The sequence below is a fragment of the Anabas testudineus genome, chromosome 9 (genome assembly GCF_900324465.2).
Source record: "Anabas testudineus chromosome 9, fAnaTes1.2, whole genome shotgun sequence".
In the NCBI taxonomy this organism is placed as follows: domain Eukaryota; kingdom Metazoa; phylum Chordata; class Actinopteri; order Anabantiformes; family Anabantidae; genus Anabas; species Anabas testudineus.
In genome coordinates this window covers 3,468,087-3,480,326 of record NC_046618.1, presented here as the reverse complement: position 1 = coordinate 3,480,326, position 12,240 = coordinate 3,468,087, and the positions used below count along the sequence as shown (strand labels likewise).

The 12,240-nt window shown below is 42.6% G+C and overlaps 1 protein-coding gene across 1 annotated transcript; it reads right to left on the bottom strand.

The window, feature by feature from the left end:
* Window positions 1-2,927: 2,927 nt before the first annotated feature.
* On the bottom strand, window positions 2,928-11,794 carry rab35b (RAB35, member RAS oncogene family b). Its single transcript, XM_026343928.1, has 6 exons — window positions 11,572-11,794; window positions 9,444-9,494; window positions 9,230-9,353; window positions 5,733-5,857; window positions 5,461-5,585; window positions 2,928-5,151 (listed from the first exon to the last, which is right to left on the bottom strand). The coding sequence occupies exons 1-6, from the start codon at window positions 11,621-11,623 to the stop codon at window positions 5,023-5,025; spliced, it is 606 nt and encodes a 201-aa protein (XP_026199713.1). The 5' UTR covers window positions 11,624-11,794; the 3' UTR covers window positions 2,928-5,022.
* Between the last annotated feature and the right edge of the window lie 446 nt (window positions 11,795-12,240).

Here is a 12,240-nt window from a genome sequence, read left to right as displayed (position 1 = left end):
GAATGTTAATCAGCTCTCAGCTGGTTCTCATATCGCCCAAAGGCACGTCGGTGTAAAGAAACCTCACTGGACGTTCTCTGCAGTGGGCAACATCTGAGCTGCTTTGGATGACACAACAGAAAAGGTCTACCTCCATTCTCACCGCTTCAATACTTCATAGGCACTTTGATTTCTTAGCTGTCGGGCTTCCGTTTGAGGTGACATATCTGTAAATCCATAGGTAAAACAGTATGTGTTGACCCTAAATCTCAGAGCATTAATGACTTGCAGTGTGGCACCGTGATGTTCTATGTCATGTCTGTGTTTAGTCTCGCATCTAATGCAGCTGTGCAAACCTATGCAGATGTCTTCTTGTCATCTCAGCTGGTTGTTAGGAAGGATCAACCCAAAGAATGATTTTTATATATATAAAAAAAAAAGTTGAATAGGTTTGAATGAAATCAATATATTTATAAGAAAAATGCATACCTTTTGAATGAAACTTTTTTAGAGAGAAATCTACCTGTACATTGTTCTTTGTAGGTTCTATTTTCATGTGTGTCCTGACAGTGAGCAGGACACGATCACTCGTGCATATGTTCATTTGACCATTGGGATGTAGAGCTGCTGTACATTTGTACTTCTGCCCAATTAATAATCACTATGTTGCATAATTTACTCAATTATTCATTTAAGAATTCCCCAGAAAGTAGCAAACTCTTCACTCGGTTCAGTTCAGTTGACAGTCCTTGATACCTCTTTCTGATAAGTCACCCTTCATAAACTATTTAGTGAAGTAGTAACTGGCTTATTGAAAGTTAATATGTTTTTTAAGCATTAGTTAGAAAACTTCTTTTTTTTCTGAACATAAAATATCAGTGAAATTAAAAATATTCACTTATGTCTTGGCAGCAGCAACAAGGAATTACATAGAAAGACAAATTAGGTGTTTAATCAATATAATCAACATAAAGATACTTTCAAACAAGCAAAAGCTGAAATCTAAAACCATAAAATAACTAAGACTAATCCCAAACAACAGAGTAATGAGATTTTAAGAGTCTAAAATCTTGAGGACAGTGTCCACATTGAACCCACATATACACGGCTAATGTGGGAATTGTGTTCTAGGCAGTAGTTAATGATCTTTAATCATTTTTATAAATAAAAATCCAGTGCGATTGGGTGCCTTATGGGAAAATTCTGTCACTAGTTCTGTCTGGGTGTTCCTCCCCTGAGCACTTGTAAATGGAAAGTGTGGCAATGGGTGAAATTTAATTGTTTGTTTTGTTTTTTTGGATAAACAATATGCTGTTTCTGTCCACATCATGTCCCCATTGCTGATTCTCTTTCTCATCTGTGTGTAATTGTTGAAGTCACTCCGACACTGTAGACTGTACTGATTGGTTTTACAATTGAAATCATTTCTAAGACGCCGTCTGCGGGGTCTTTCTGTGCTAAACATCGTGATGCTGCGTGCTGCAGTGACAGACAGACGGGCCATTGACTGTGCGTGTTGTCTGTCTCCACTCAGTCAGATGTTGTTTTGGAATTTAGTGCTCTCGGTGGCTCATTGTGCTCTGTGTGAGTGCTTCCATTCACGCCTGACTAAAGGCACCATCTCACTTACAGAATGCTCCAAACTATTCAAAATATTTATCATGCAACTTTCTTAGCATTTTGGGATTTCTTTCTTTTTTTTTTTTTTTTTTTGTACAAATAAATACTTTAAATTCTGCTTGTCTCCTCTGATTGGGTCTAAAAATACCAGATGCTGTCCTTCAGTGGTTCTTACAGTCTGGTGAGTTAGAAATAAGCTGATGATGCTTCGTGCTGAAATAAAAGATCAGCATCATGTTCGGAGAGTAAAAGACACACGACAACAGCTTTTTAAAAGTTATTAAACTACTCTTCACAATTCTCCATGTTTTCCATGAAAACAGACACAAAATGGGTTGAATAAGAAAAATAATGTTATAATTATAATGAATTTTAATTCAGATAATAATAAGTGTGTTCTTCAGACTTTGTTTTTGTTAGTCTTCCTCCATTTTGTAAACCACACAGTCATTGTAGTTCCCACAACGTGGGTTGAAGAAAAGATTAAAAAGGGCAAAAGAACACAGAAACTGGACAGAGGAAGACCGGGAGGGATCTATCTTCAGAAAGTATTCAGACCTCCTTTGCATTTTTCAGTTTTGCCATGTTGCAGCCTGATAGTGAAGTTGTTTATTCATTTTTTCTCATTAATCTACATTCAGTACTCATAATGACAAAGTGAAACCATTGGGATCCTGGTCACCTCTCTTACTAAGGCCCTTCTTCCCCTGACAGCTCAGTTTGGCTGAGGAACCAGCTCTTGGAAAAGTCCTGTGCTAAAATCAGAGGACACTGAGGACCCTTGAAACCTTCAGCGTGGCACAAATTGTTTGTTGGGGGTCTGAATACTTTCACAATGCACTTTGAATGTTTTTCTTTCAAGCTGTGATGATTGACAATATTACAAATGTCTACATTGTATTTCTGATATTTTAATGGCCATAAAGAGGCAAAAACAAGAACATCTTTAGTGAACTTTTGACCAGTGGTGTATGTCTTAACTGAATGACGAGAGAATGAGAACAAACTGAATAAGAAGCAGTAAGAGGCTCAGACCAATAATACGGTCATTGTATGTCAGGACGCTGATGTTTACATCACTCGGCAAACAGGTATGAGAGTAATGTTTAGTTTAAGTGACACTTATACATAAAATACATTTCTGCTCATAGAAAAATCCTAATCCCCTCTCAAAAGACATGATTACCTCTACATAAAACTAAAGACAGTGATGCCTTTTCTGTTTTTCTTAAGAGGCGCTCTTCCTCCCATACAATTTTATTCACAGAAAGCGAAAAATAGACACAGGTTGTTCATGAAATTAAGCAAAAAAATCACTGACAAATAAAATCAGTCCTTATGTGTCAAATATTTATTCCTTTAAAACGTTTATTACTGATTAAATTTATGTAGGGAAAAATTAATAGTACATCTCTTTTTCTCCAGTGTACAGCAAACCACAGCTGACGAGTGTGTTTCAATCATAGCACACAGGGCATGTTAAACACATGCACAGTTTGGTGTGCCAATTGTGTGTATGTTCTATACTGAATATAAACACACAAATATATTTATATATACATACACATAATGAATAGAAATCATGAAGTGTGAGATCTGATACTACTACTACTAAGCCCTGGATGTCACAGCGACCTATCAGGATCCCAAACCGACTGCCAAAGTTTCCCCAGAGGGAGAAACTAAAGGTTGTAGCTACGGCTCTCTCCATTTATTACTCTCCCAATTCAAAACAAAGAAAATACACATTTGTCAGTAATAGTCACTGTACAATACTTCAGCCTCTGTGACAAACCCTGGTGGTGCACATGGAGAGGGAGACGAGCTCAGGCCCGAACACACTGGGATCCAGTGATGCAGTTCATCCCCATTTGTTCTAACATCAACAGTCCCACTGTCTGCCACACATGGATACCAAAAAACACTGTGTGGTAACACTTCAGTTGAACAGGTAGCGGGGGGTGGGGGGGTGGGGTAGTTACAGAGAAGAGGGAAGAAAAAAAAAAAACACAAACATACATGTCAGAGCTTTTACATACCCCTTCAAACAAAGTGTTACATGCTCAAAAACCAAAGGAAGTCACTGTGAGGACTATGAGAAGTCAGTTTCCAGAGCAATGAACTTGAACGATCGAATGCAGGGGGCGAGTCTGTCGCTGTGAGAGGTGCTGATATGTGGGTGCTGGGGTTGTAGAAGGCCAGTGGCTGCACATTATAGAAGCAGAGAGAGATATACACAGAGAGAGATAGACACAGAGATAGATAGATAGAGAGAGAGAGAGAGAGAGCAGCCCTGAGCACGTCCTGAAGACTCAGAGTCCAGTCAGACCCTGAGTCACCCTGCCTCTCGGCCAACCAGAGGTCACTGTGGCAACAGTCCAATGAGAGGACTCACTGGGCTCCAAATATTTTTCCCTATAATATTGGCAGTATCCATGTAGAAAATACAGATGTGAGGGTTTAAAGCAAATCTTGAAAGCACGTAAGACTGCAGTGAACTAAGCTGTCAGAGCCTGACGTCCGGGATTGGTTCAGCTGATCTGCTGCACGTAGAGGAAAAAATAAAAAAACAACACAAAAACAAAAAAGACAAACAAAATCAAATCAACAGTTGTTGGCTCAGCACTACTGGAGGTTAGGGGAGAGGGTACAAAGCTTGGCAAAACATACACAAAAAAACAAAATAAAAATGAGAAGTCACCAGTTCTGTCCATCGAATTAGTTTCTAAAGGTCATCTACTAATCATCAACATGTGTGATCCCCCCCCCCTCCATCAAGTCAAATAAAACAAAATCAAGCAGCTCGTGATCTGCTGACATGAGTAACGTGGTAACACAGGTGTCTGAAATGTTGTAAAGAGGCAGTGAGACCTCTGCTCTTGTTCAGATGCCCGTTCCCCCGCCCCCTCCCACCCAAACCCTCCCCAGAAGATAAAACTAAAACGAAAACAAACGAATCCAGAAACAATGCGAGCCCTCGTCCTCCTCAGGCACAGAGTCCAACTCAGACTCTGAATGTCCCGTGTGCAGTGGAATGAGGAGGAGAGATGAGATACTGATGAAGAATGTGGGATTATGTGGGTATAAATCTGAGCGTTACGGTGATCAGGTGTCACCTGGCAGATCCTTTAAGAAACGAGGACCTCAGGTCAATAGTGCCCATTTGCTGAATTCCAAATAAAACTTGATCTGACGTCTAATAAAATCTGTACATTTTAAAGTCTTCATGATTCATTCGTCCAAAGGGGACATTTTTTCCATTTATTCATTTTATTTTATTTTTTTTTTTCAATCTTTCAACGTATATTTATTAAATCTTTATCTGCTCTTTAATTTAGATGCTCTCAGTCCCATTGTGTGTGTATGTGTGTGTGTACATGAAGAAAAGACGCCGCCGGCCTTCTGCGGATGGCTTTGAGGTTGCTAGCAGCACTTTTTCTTTCGTTTACTGTTCCGGGTGAGTTTGACCACATCGTTCTGTTGCTGCTGCTGCTGCTTGGCTATCACCTCCTTCTTGGCTCTTAGCACTAGCTCTGTGATGCAGTTAAACATCTGTAGGAGAAGCACAAGGACATGTGGTGGCTATTAAACAAGTGCATATAAAGCAACGGCCAATTAGCACAAAGTTAGCTGGTAGTTAGTAGCTGAGTGGAGTGATTGTGAGAAAAATAGCTGGTAGTTGTTTAAATGTTTTCCTGAAGCATACTGAGACGACCATCTGATCAACATGCACTACAGAATATTCAGGCACGCCGTCTAATTCAAGCATCCCGTTGAGCTGCTCCACATACCAGACATGTCTCAGGAACAACTCCACACAAACGTGTCTGTCTGCAGATGCTCTGACAAACAAACATTTACCTCTTCGACATTGATGTTCTCTTTTGCACTCGTCTCAAACAAGCTGATTCCCATCTGCTCTGCGAACTTCTGCGCGTCAGTTGTCTCGACCACCTTTGAGTTGGGGTCGTCATTCTTGTTTCCCACTGAAACAGAAAATATTGCGGAGGTGAGCGCACGGGACTGCGTCGACTCTAAGTAGAGCAAGGAATGCGTCTTTACGCTTCCTGTAAGGTGTGTTCTTAAGCAAGAGAAGCGAGATCACTGCAGTGAGTGGACTGAAGCACACTCACCTAATATTCGACACACGTCGTCACAGTTCTGGTTGATTTCATGTAACCATCGTTTGACGTTGACAAAAGACTCAGCACTGGTGACGTCGTATACCACTATGACCCCATGCGTTCCTCTGTAATATCTGAATACGGAGACAAGAGAGACACAGTTAGTTTGTATCATTAAGTAGCGCGATAAGTCCAGGAAAGTACCACAAATACTGACGTATGTATGAAGGCAGTTAACAAAAGGCAAACAGCTACAAGAATCCAGTTCAGAGAGCTTCAGTTAGTTAAAGATACAGTTAAAGATAAATAGATATATCTGAGAGCAGAATGAGTCAGATAAAACAAAGTGATTGAATAAGAATAGATAGTTTAGCTCAACTAAAAATAATGTATTCATCATACAAATAGCTGAGCATGATGGTTTCATAGGAGAAATAGAGGAAAGTCTATAGCTGAAAATAATTATTAATACGATAGAATGAGTTAAAGGTACGAAATAAAGAATGTATGTAGTTAAAAACCTAACAGTTAATATGACTAAATGAGCCAAATATAAACATAATAGTAGAAATAGCTGAAATGTCTGGTTATTGTCACAAGGACACATCAAAGACATCCAGTGTAAGATGAAGGTTAATCAACACGTTTGGAAAAGGATTTGTCAGTGAGTTCATCTTACAGGGCATCAAAGTAACGTGCACCACAGAAGCAACTAATGCTCAAGTCCAGCAGGGGGAGTCCAATCTCAAGTGGAAAATGATCTGCCCTAGAAATACAGTACTGAAGTACAGAAGGGATAGTGTGTGACTCATTGAGTAAAGGAGGAAAACAGCATCCGTCCCACACACAGACGACTAAACCAGAGTGTGGCAGCCGCACAGTTCATCTGTAAACCTGCAAGCTTCAGACAAAGGCCAGGCCCCAGAGAGGGAGCATCCCCAGTGTAGCTGCACAGCACCAAACCAACACAAAGGACCTTTTGTCAAGCTTGCTGTATGTGTGCATGTCCGCTTTGCCGCCTGTCGTGACAGTTTGGGAATATGGTGCTGTCTCCAAAGTCCAGCAGTTACAGGCCACGAGGCAGCAGGGGTGGATGGCTGCGTGCACGTGTGTGTGTGTGTGTGCTCAGTGCACATGAACAGAGACCCATAAACTGCCAAACACACAGTAAACACGTGGGCCCCGAGCTGCAGTCGACTTTTTTCGCAGTAAAACTCGGCACAAACAGGGTAAAGAAATGTTTCCACGCTTGACTTGTCACTGGGGAATCATAGATCATAAAAAGATGATGGGGTTTCGAGGTGCTGATGATATGATCCCCCCAGCAACTCGTGGCCAACTTATGTCTGTGTATTTGTAAATACTTGATGTCAAACTGAAAGTGATACCTTAATAGGGTGATGTTACATTTTAAAACTGGTTCTGCAAATAAAAATGAGAAGTCCTATGAAAATAAAAGCATGAACTCATTAGCAGGAGGAAACAACAAACATTTCACAAGTTTCTATGAAACCTATCATTTATTTTATGCTGTTACTTCAGGAGGTCACAGGCACACAAGTGCAGGGTCTGACATGTGGCCAGTACCTCGGGCTCCTCTTGTTGAGTGGGCCGGGCGCATTTCTGCCCAGGGCCCATCTCCGTAGTGAAACTCATGTGGCTGAACGTAAGTATACAGCATGCTCAGTGGAGGGATTCCTGCAGATCGACTGGCAGCTGCACTTCCAAACTAGGCCGGTCGTACTGCTGAGGAGCTGGAGCATCAGCACTGCAGAGGATTTCAAGGTTTCTGAATGACTTTGTGTTCTGCTTGTCCTCAGTGCAGCTGTGCTAGTACAACTCTGGGTCTTGTTCAAGAAAAAAGAAATTTAAAGGCAAAGAAAGGGGTCGAGCAGATAGGACGGCTGCTGTTGCCGTCGGTCACATCAGTGTTCTGTCTGTCTGAGCCGTCTCCTCATGGTGGGAGTGAGAGAGACGGAACAGCTCTTATTTATTACGCACTTAGTGCCAATTCTGTACTGTAATGTCAGGCCTGTCCATGTAAATTGCAGAGTAATTGAAATCTGCTGGGCTCATCAGTGTGACACGAACACAGACACAGCGAGGGCTACTTCGATAGAGAGGACACTAACAGGAGCAAGCTGCGCCTGAACAGACTGGATCCTCTAACTCAATCTCAAGGAATGCCACACTGGACAAACTAAACCATCAGAATTGCCATCACTACCATCTGTTGTTTACTGCTCATGTTCTGGGTGTTTCGATTTCTTTAGCTCACTCTGTACAAACCTAGTGTCATTTAGTTCCTGGGATGAAGGTTAACTGGTTTAAAGTTACTATGATCCATATTTTCACATTAACATTGGTTTAAATGACATGATGTGTAATGTGAACATGGTCACTCAGTGTTTTATCACTGTTCTTTGCAGTTTCATGTCATCCCTACAAAGTTATCAGGTTTTCTGCTTCACAGCTTCACTGTTTTGATTCAGTGATTGTTATGATTGGAATTATTATGACATTCGTAGAAGTAGAGAGGATCAGGTAACGACAGATCTTCCACTTAAAACAAACAAACACACACCTATTAAAACCTTACACTAATGTAATGGGATCCAATTCAGGGATGGAGCCAAACTACGCAGTGTGCTTTAGGAACTTGACAGGGAAAAGTGTTTCCATCCCAGTGAAGTGAGCGGCTGTGTGTTTGATTTGCGTTGTGACTCATGTTCAGCTGAGACTATTCAGCGCAGATAGTATAAAGAATATATACACACTCTCATACACACACACACACACACACACACACACAACTTGGCACAGTAATCATGTGGGTTGATTAAGTTGAATGGCAGTGTGAGGAAAGGCATCAGGTTTGAGTGCATTTAAAAGGTAAGACTGGAATTATTGTCAATATTAACAATTCACCTGTAGAGACGAAAACAGACACTGAACCCATCCTCCGGGCAAAGATTATGTGTCATATCTTATTACTGATCACACCCTTTCATTAAAGAACTAATGAAAACTCAATATGTCACCTAGTGCAATAGTTTTAAAAGATCTACAGCAAAGACACATGTCCGGCTCCACTAACAGGATAAAGAAAGGAAAACAAGATCAGTGTGACCTCTTCTTTTGAAAAGGCAACTCTGTCCCAAAATTCAGTGTGAACCCACATGGACGCTATACAACACTCGACGAAAGTGTGACACAAACACCGCAAGCGAGGGTGAAGCTGCCCAGCCCTGGCCGTCATGTAGCGCTACAGCATGAGACCAGGAGCCTCCCTCTCACATCTGTAATTAGGATCTGCGGGGAATTCCGCCCAGTTTCACAGAGCAGCACTAGTTTATTCAAGTTGTCTACAAACTGCTTCCTCAAATCATAGCTAATCTGAGGACCACAAAGACCTTGTCTTGGTTTCAGATTCAGTTTCTGAAACGAAAACAAAGAGCTTCACCTGAAAGGTCCACGTTAATGCATCTAGGTGCGGCTCTACTTACGTGGAGGTGATGGTGCGAAAGCGCTCCTGCCCTGCTGTATCCCAGATCTGTAGCTTTACTTTCTCGCCGTTGATCTCCACTGTTCGGATCTTGAAGTCCACTCCGATTGTGGTTATGTAGCTACCTGTGAAGACAAACACAAAGATCAAGTGATGTGACCTTTAAGTGCGCACGTGTGAAATGATGCCACGGTCGCTGAGGTAGAACCACTGACCTGAAAATGTGTTGTCTGCAAATCGCAGGAGGAGACTGCTCTTCCCCACTCCTGAGGAGGAAACAGAAGCACAGAATGAGGTGTTGAGTACAAGAGTTTCCAAAATAATGTTAATAATATTATAAAAGAGCAACTTTCCATCGATTGTTTTATTATACCCTGAGAGCAAACTAGAAACAAGGCGTCCATCTGAACACTCGCTGTAATCCATGTGTATCTAAGGATTTAGTACTTCAAGTCACAAACACAAAGTACCTGTTGCACAGTACACAGAGTGAAGTATTTCAAATATGCACGGCAGCAATGTTGACGTTCATTTTAAGCACTTCGTCAGAAGCATAATCAATGCAGTAGCACAAGAAACAACAGCAAGTAGAGAGGGCTTGCGTCAACAGAGGCGAGACAACAAATGGAACAAATATATCTATCCAGGTTCCTAAAATAATCTTGTCTGATAAATATGTCTTTGGAAGCAGTAATAGTTACACAACAGATGAAAGGAAAGGAGAGAAGTAGAGGGGAAACAGGATTTAAAAGGGAGGACAGATGAGAGGGATGAGTGCTCTGTCCTCAGCAGATCAGTTGTCAGGTAACAACTGGAAGTTGGGAAGTGACTCGGCCGCACAGCCCGGGGGTTAGTCTACCTGCAGCACTGTTAGTTAAGTCCACCTATTGTGTTATTGTCATCCTTGTATAATTGGTCCCAACATAAAAAGTTCTCAGGTTCCCGTGGTTGTTTAAACAATAACCAAAGCTTCAAAGCAGAAGAGACACCGCTCTCATGTGTGAGACTCTTCCTGCAGTCCAATCGAAAAACCTCTAACACCTCAAGATTCTCTGTAGTTAACACTGTTATGTTACACAGCTGAGCACGTGTCATGCCAGTGTCTTTGAGCAGATATATCATGTGGCTACTGTGACATGCCAGTGGCTAAACAAGTCCAACTGAGTGAGAAAACTCAGCATGGGTTCAGCTTAGAGCTCCAGCGTGCGGAGTGTCTGAATCTCAGCGGCAGCTGAGTAGGGGCAAAAGGTCACAGCATCTTTCCTAAGTAATCTTAGTGCAGCACAGTACAGACAGTTGCAGCTGAGGGCACACTGCTCTCTGTGTGAGAGTGCTAGTGAAGGGCTCGCTGTACCGCCTTGACCTCTACAGTGAGCAGCCAGCTGATGGGGTAGTGCCAGGATCAGAGCTGTCAATGAATGCAGAGATCACTGCTCACAAAGAGGTCCTGCTGGGTGAGGCTCTCCTCTTAAAGAGGGTTCGGCCACACTGAAAAGAGCCTGTTCCCACTTTGATGGGGGGTTAGAAAGAAGAGCAGAGGATTATCAGGAGTGAACACATTTACATTCTGTATCTACACTGGTCGGCTGTGAAGAAGTTAAACTGACTCAACTTTAAGCACACAGTCTTTAAACCTCAGCTGCTTGGCAGACAGATCATTAACAGTAACACTCCAGTTGATAGTGACCACTGAGTCTCACTTCACTGTCCTCTGCCTGGATGGATGCTAACCAGACTGCAGTGCAGCATTCCTCCACCGCCAAGCAGCTGCCATTATCATGCTAACAGCTACATCACTAGACGCATTTCAGTAAGTTAAGCCTAACTCGGTCAACTTAAAATCCTGAATCAAAGGTACGTAAAGCTATTTTTAGCTCGTGTAGACTGCCCCCAACATTTCCAAATATTAGCCTCTCAGCCGTGCTAACGTTAGCCTCGAGTTACCGCTAGCTGCACAAGCAACCTCCAAGTTTAATGTAGCCCAACTTCCAGCTAGCAGACACAAACAGATACCGGACGCCAAATTAGAGAAGTATGTGGAGCTCTGTACGGTTATTATGGTTGCTGTGCGTTTCCCCCGAAGATCTGGAGGTGATATCCGGCCTGATCGGCTGACATACCCAGCCCGGACACACATAACCTCCGCCCTGTCACCGCCACAAAAATATGGCGGATTTATACATTTTAAATTATGTCCATGCATTAAATAAAAGTGAATAGAAGCTGCGACTGAGCCAGAGAAGTGCACAGCACACCCCGAGCAACATTTCTCTTTCTCTCCCTGTAAAAAATAAAAACACGACAAGGCCCACTTCCCGTGTAGCATCCCCGGGATCGGCTTACCACTGTCACCGATGATGAGCAGCTTGAAGAGGTAATCGTAGTCCCTGGCCATGCCGGTAGCTGGTGGCTCACCCCCGCCTTGTGCCGCTTCTTTGCTTGGTTCACTGTCTGATCCCCTCGGCTTGTGAAAATCAACCAGCACCCAGATTCCCCCAAAATGAAAGGACCACTACAAATGCTAGAAACTGCTAGCCCCCCGAGCCGGCGGCGTTTTTCTCGGGGTTTCGCGGCGTCAGCAATCCTCTCCCTCCGTTGCAAACAGCCGGAAACTCCGCTTCCTTCTCTGGTGGAGCTGCACCCAACTCTGACCCGGCCTCACTGCGCAGGCTCCGGCTGCACCGGCGCAGCCGAACCATCCCATTGATGAACAGCAGACTCAAACACTACTGTTGATTCACATGGACAGGACGAGCCAAGAAATGGCTGGGTCCTTCACGTTTCCTTAAAAATAATGAGATCTACAACACAGACACCAACGTGTCTGAACTGATAACTCACCGGTGGTAAATACACTCCAGTCGTCAGTTTACACTAATCAGATTAACGGCAAATAGAAAATAGTTACTAATAATTCTAATGGAGAATTTTCAGCTACAGTTTCCTCTCAGTTATGGTTTGTTTATCTGTATATAAGATGACCTCAGAAAGTATTCCCACTTATTTATTGTG

Coding starts and splice junctions, on each gene's coding strand:
- rab35b (XM_026343928.1), bottom strand. CDS start 11,623: ATGGCCAGGGACTACGATTACCTCTTCAAGCTGCTCATCATCGGTGAC. Junction 9,495..11,571: donor GCTCATCATCGGTGACAGTG/GTAAGCCGATCC, acceptor TTTCCTCCTCAG/GAGTGGGGAAGAGCAGTCTC. Junction 9,354..9,443: donor TGCAGACAACACATTTTCAG/GTCAGTGGTTCT, acceptor TTGTCTTCACAG/GTAGCTACATAACCACAATC.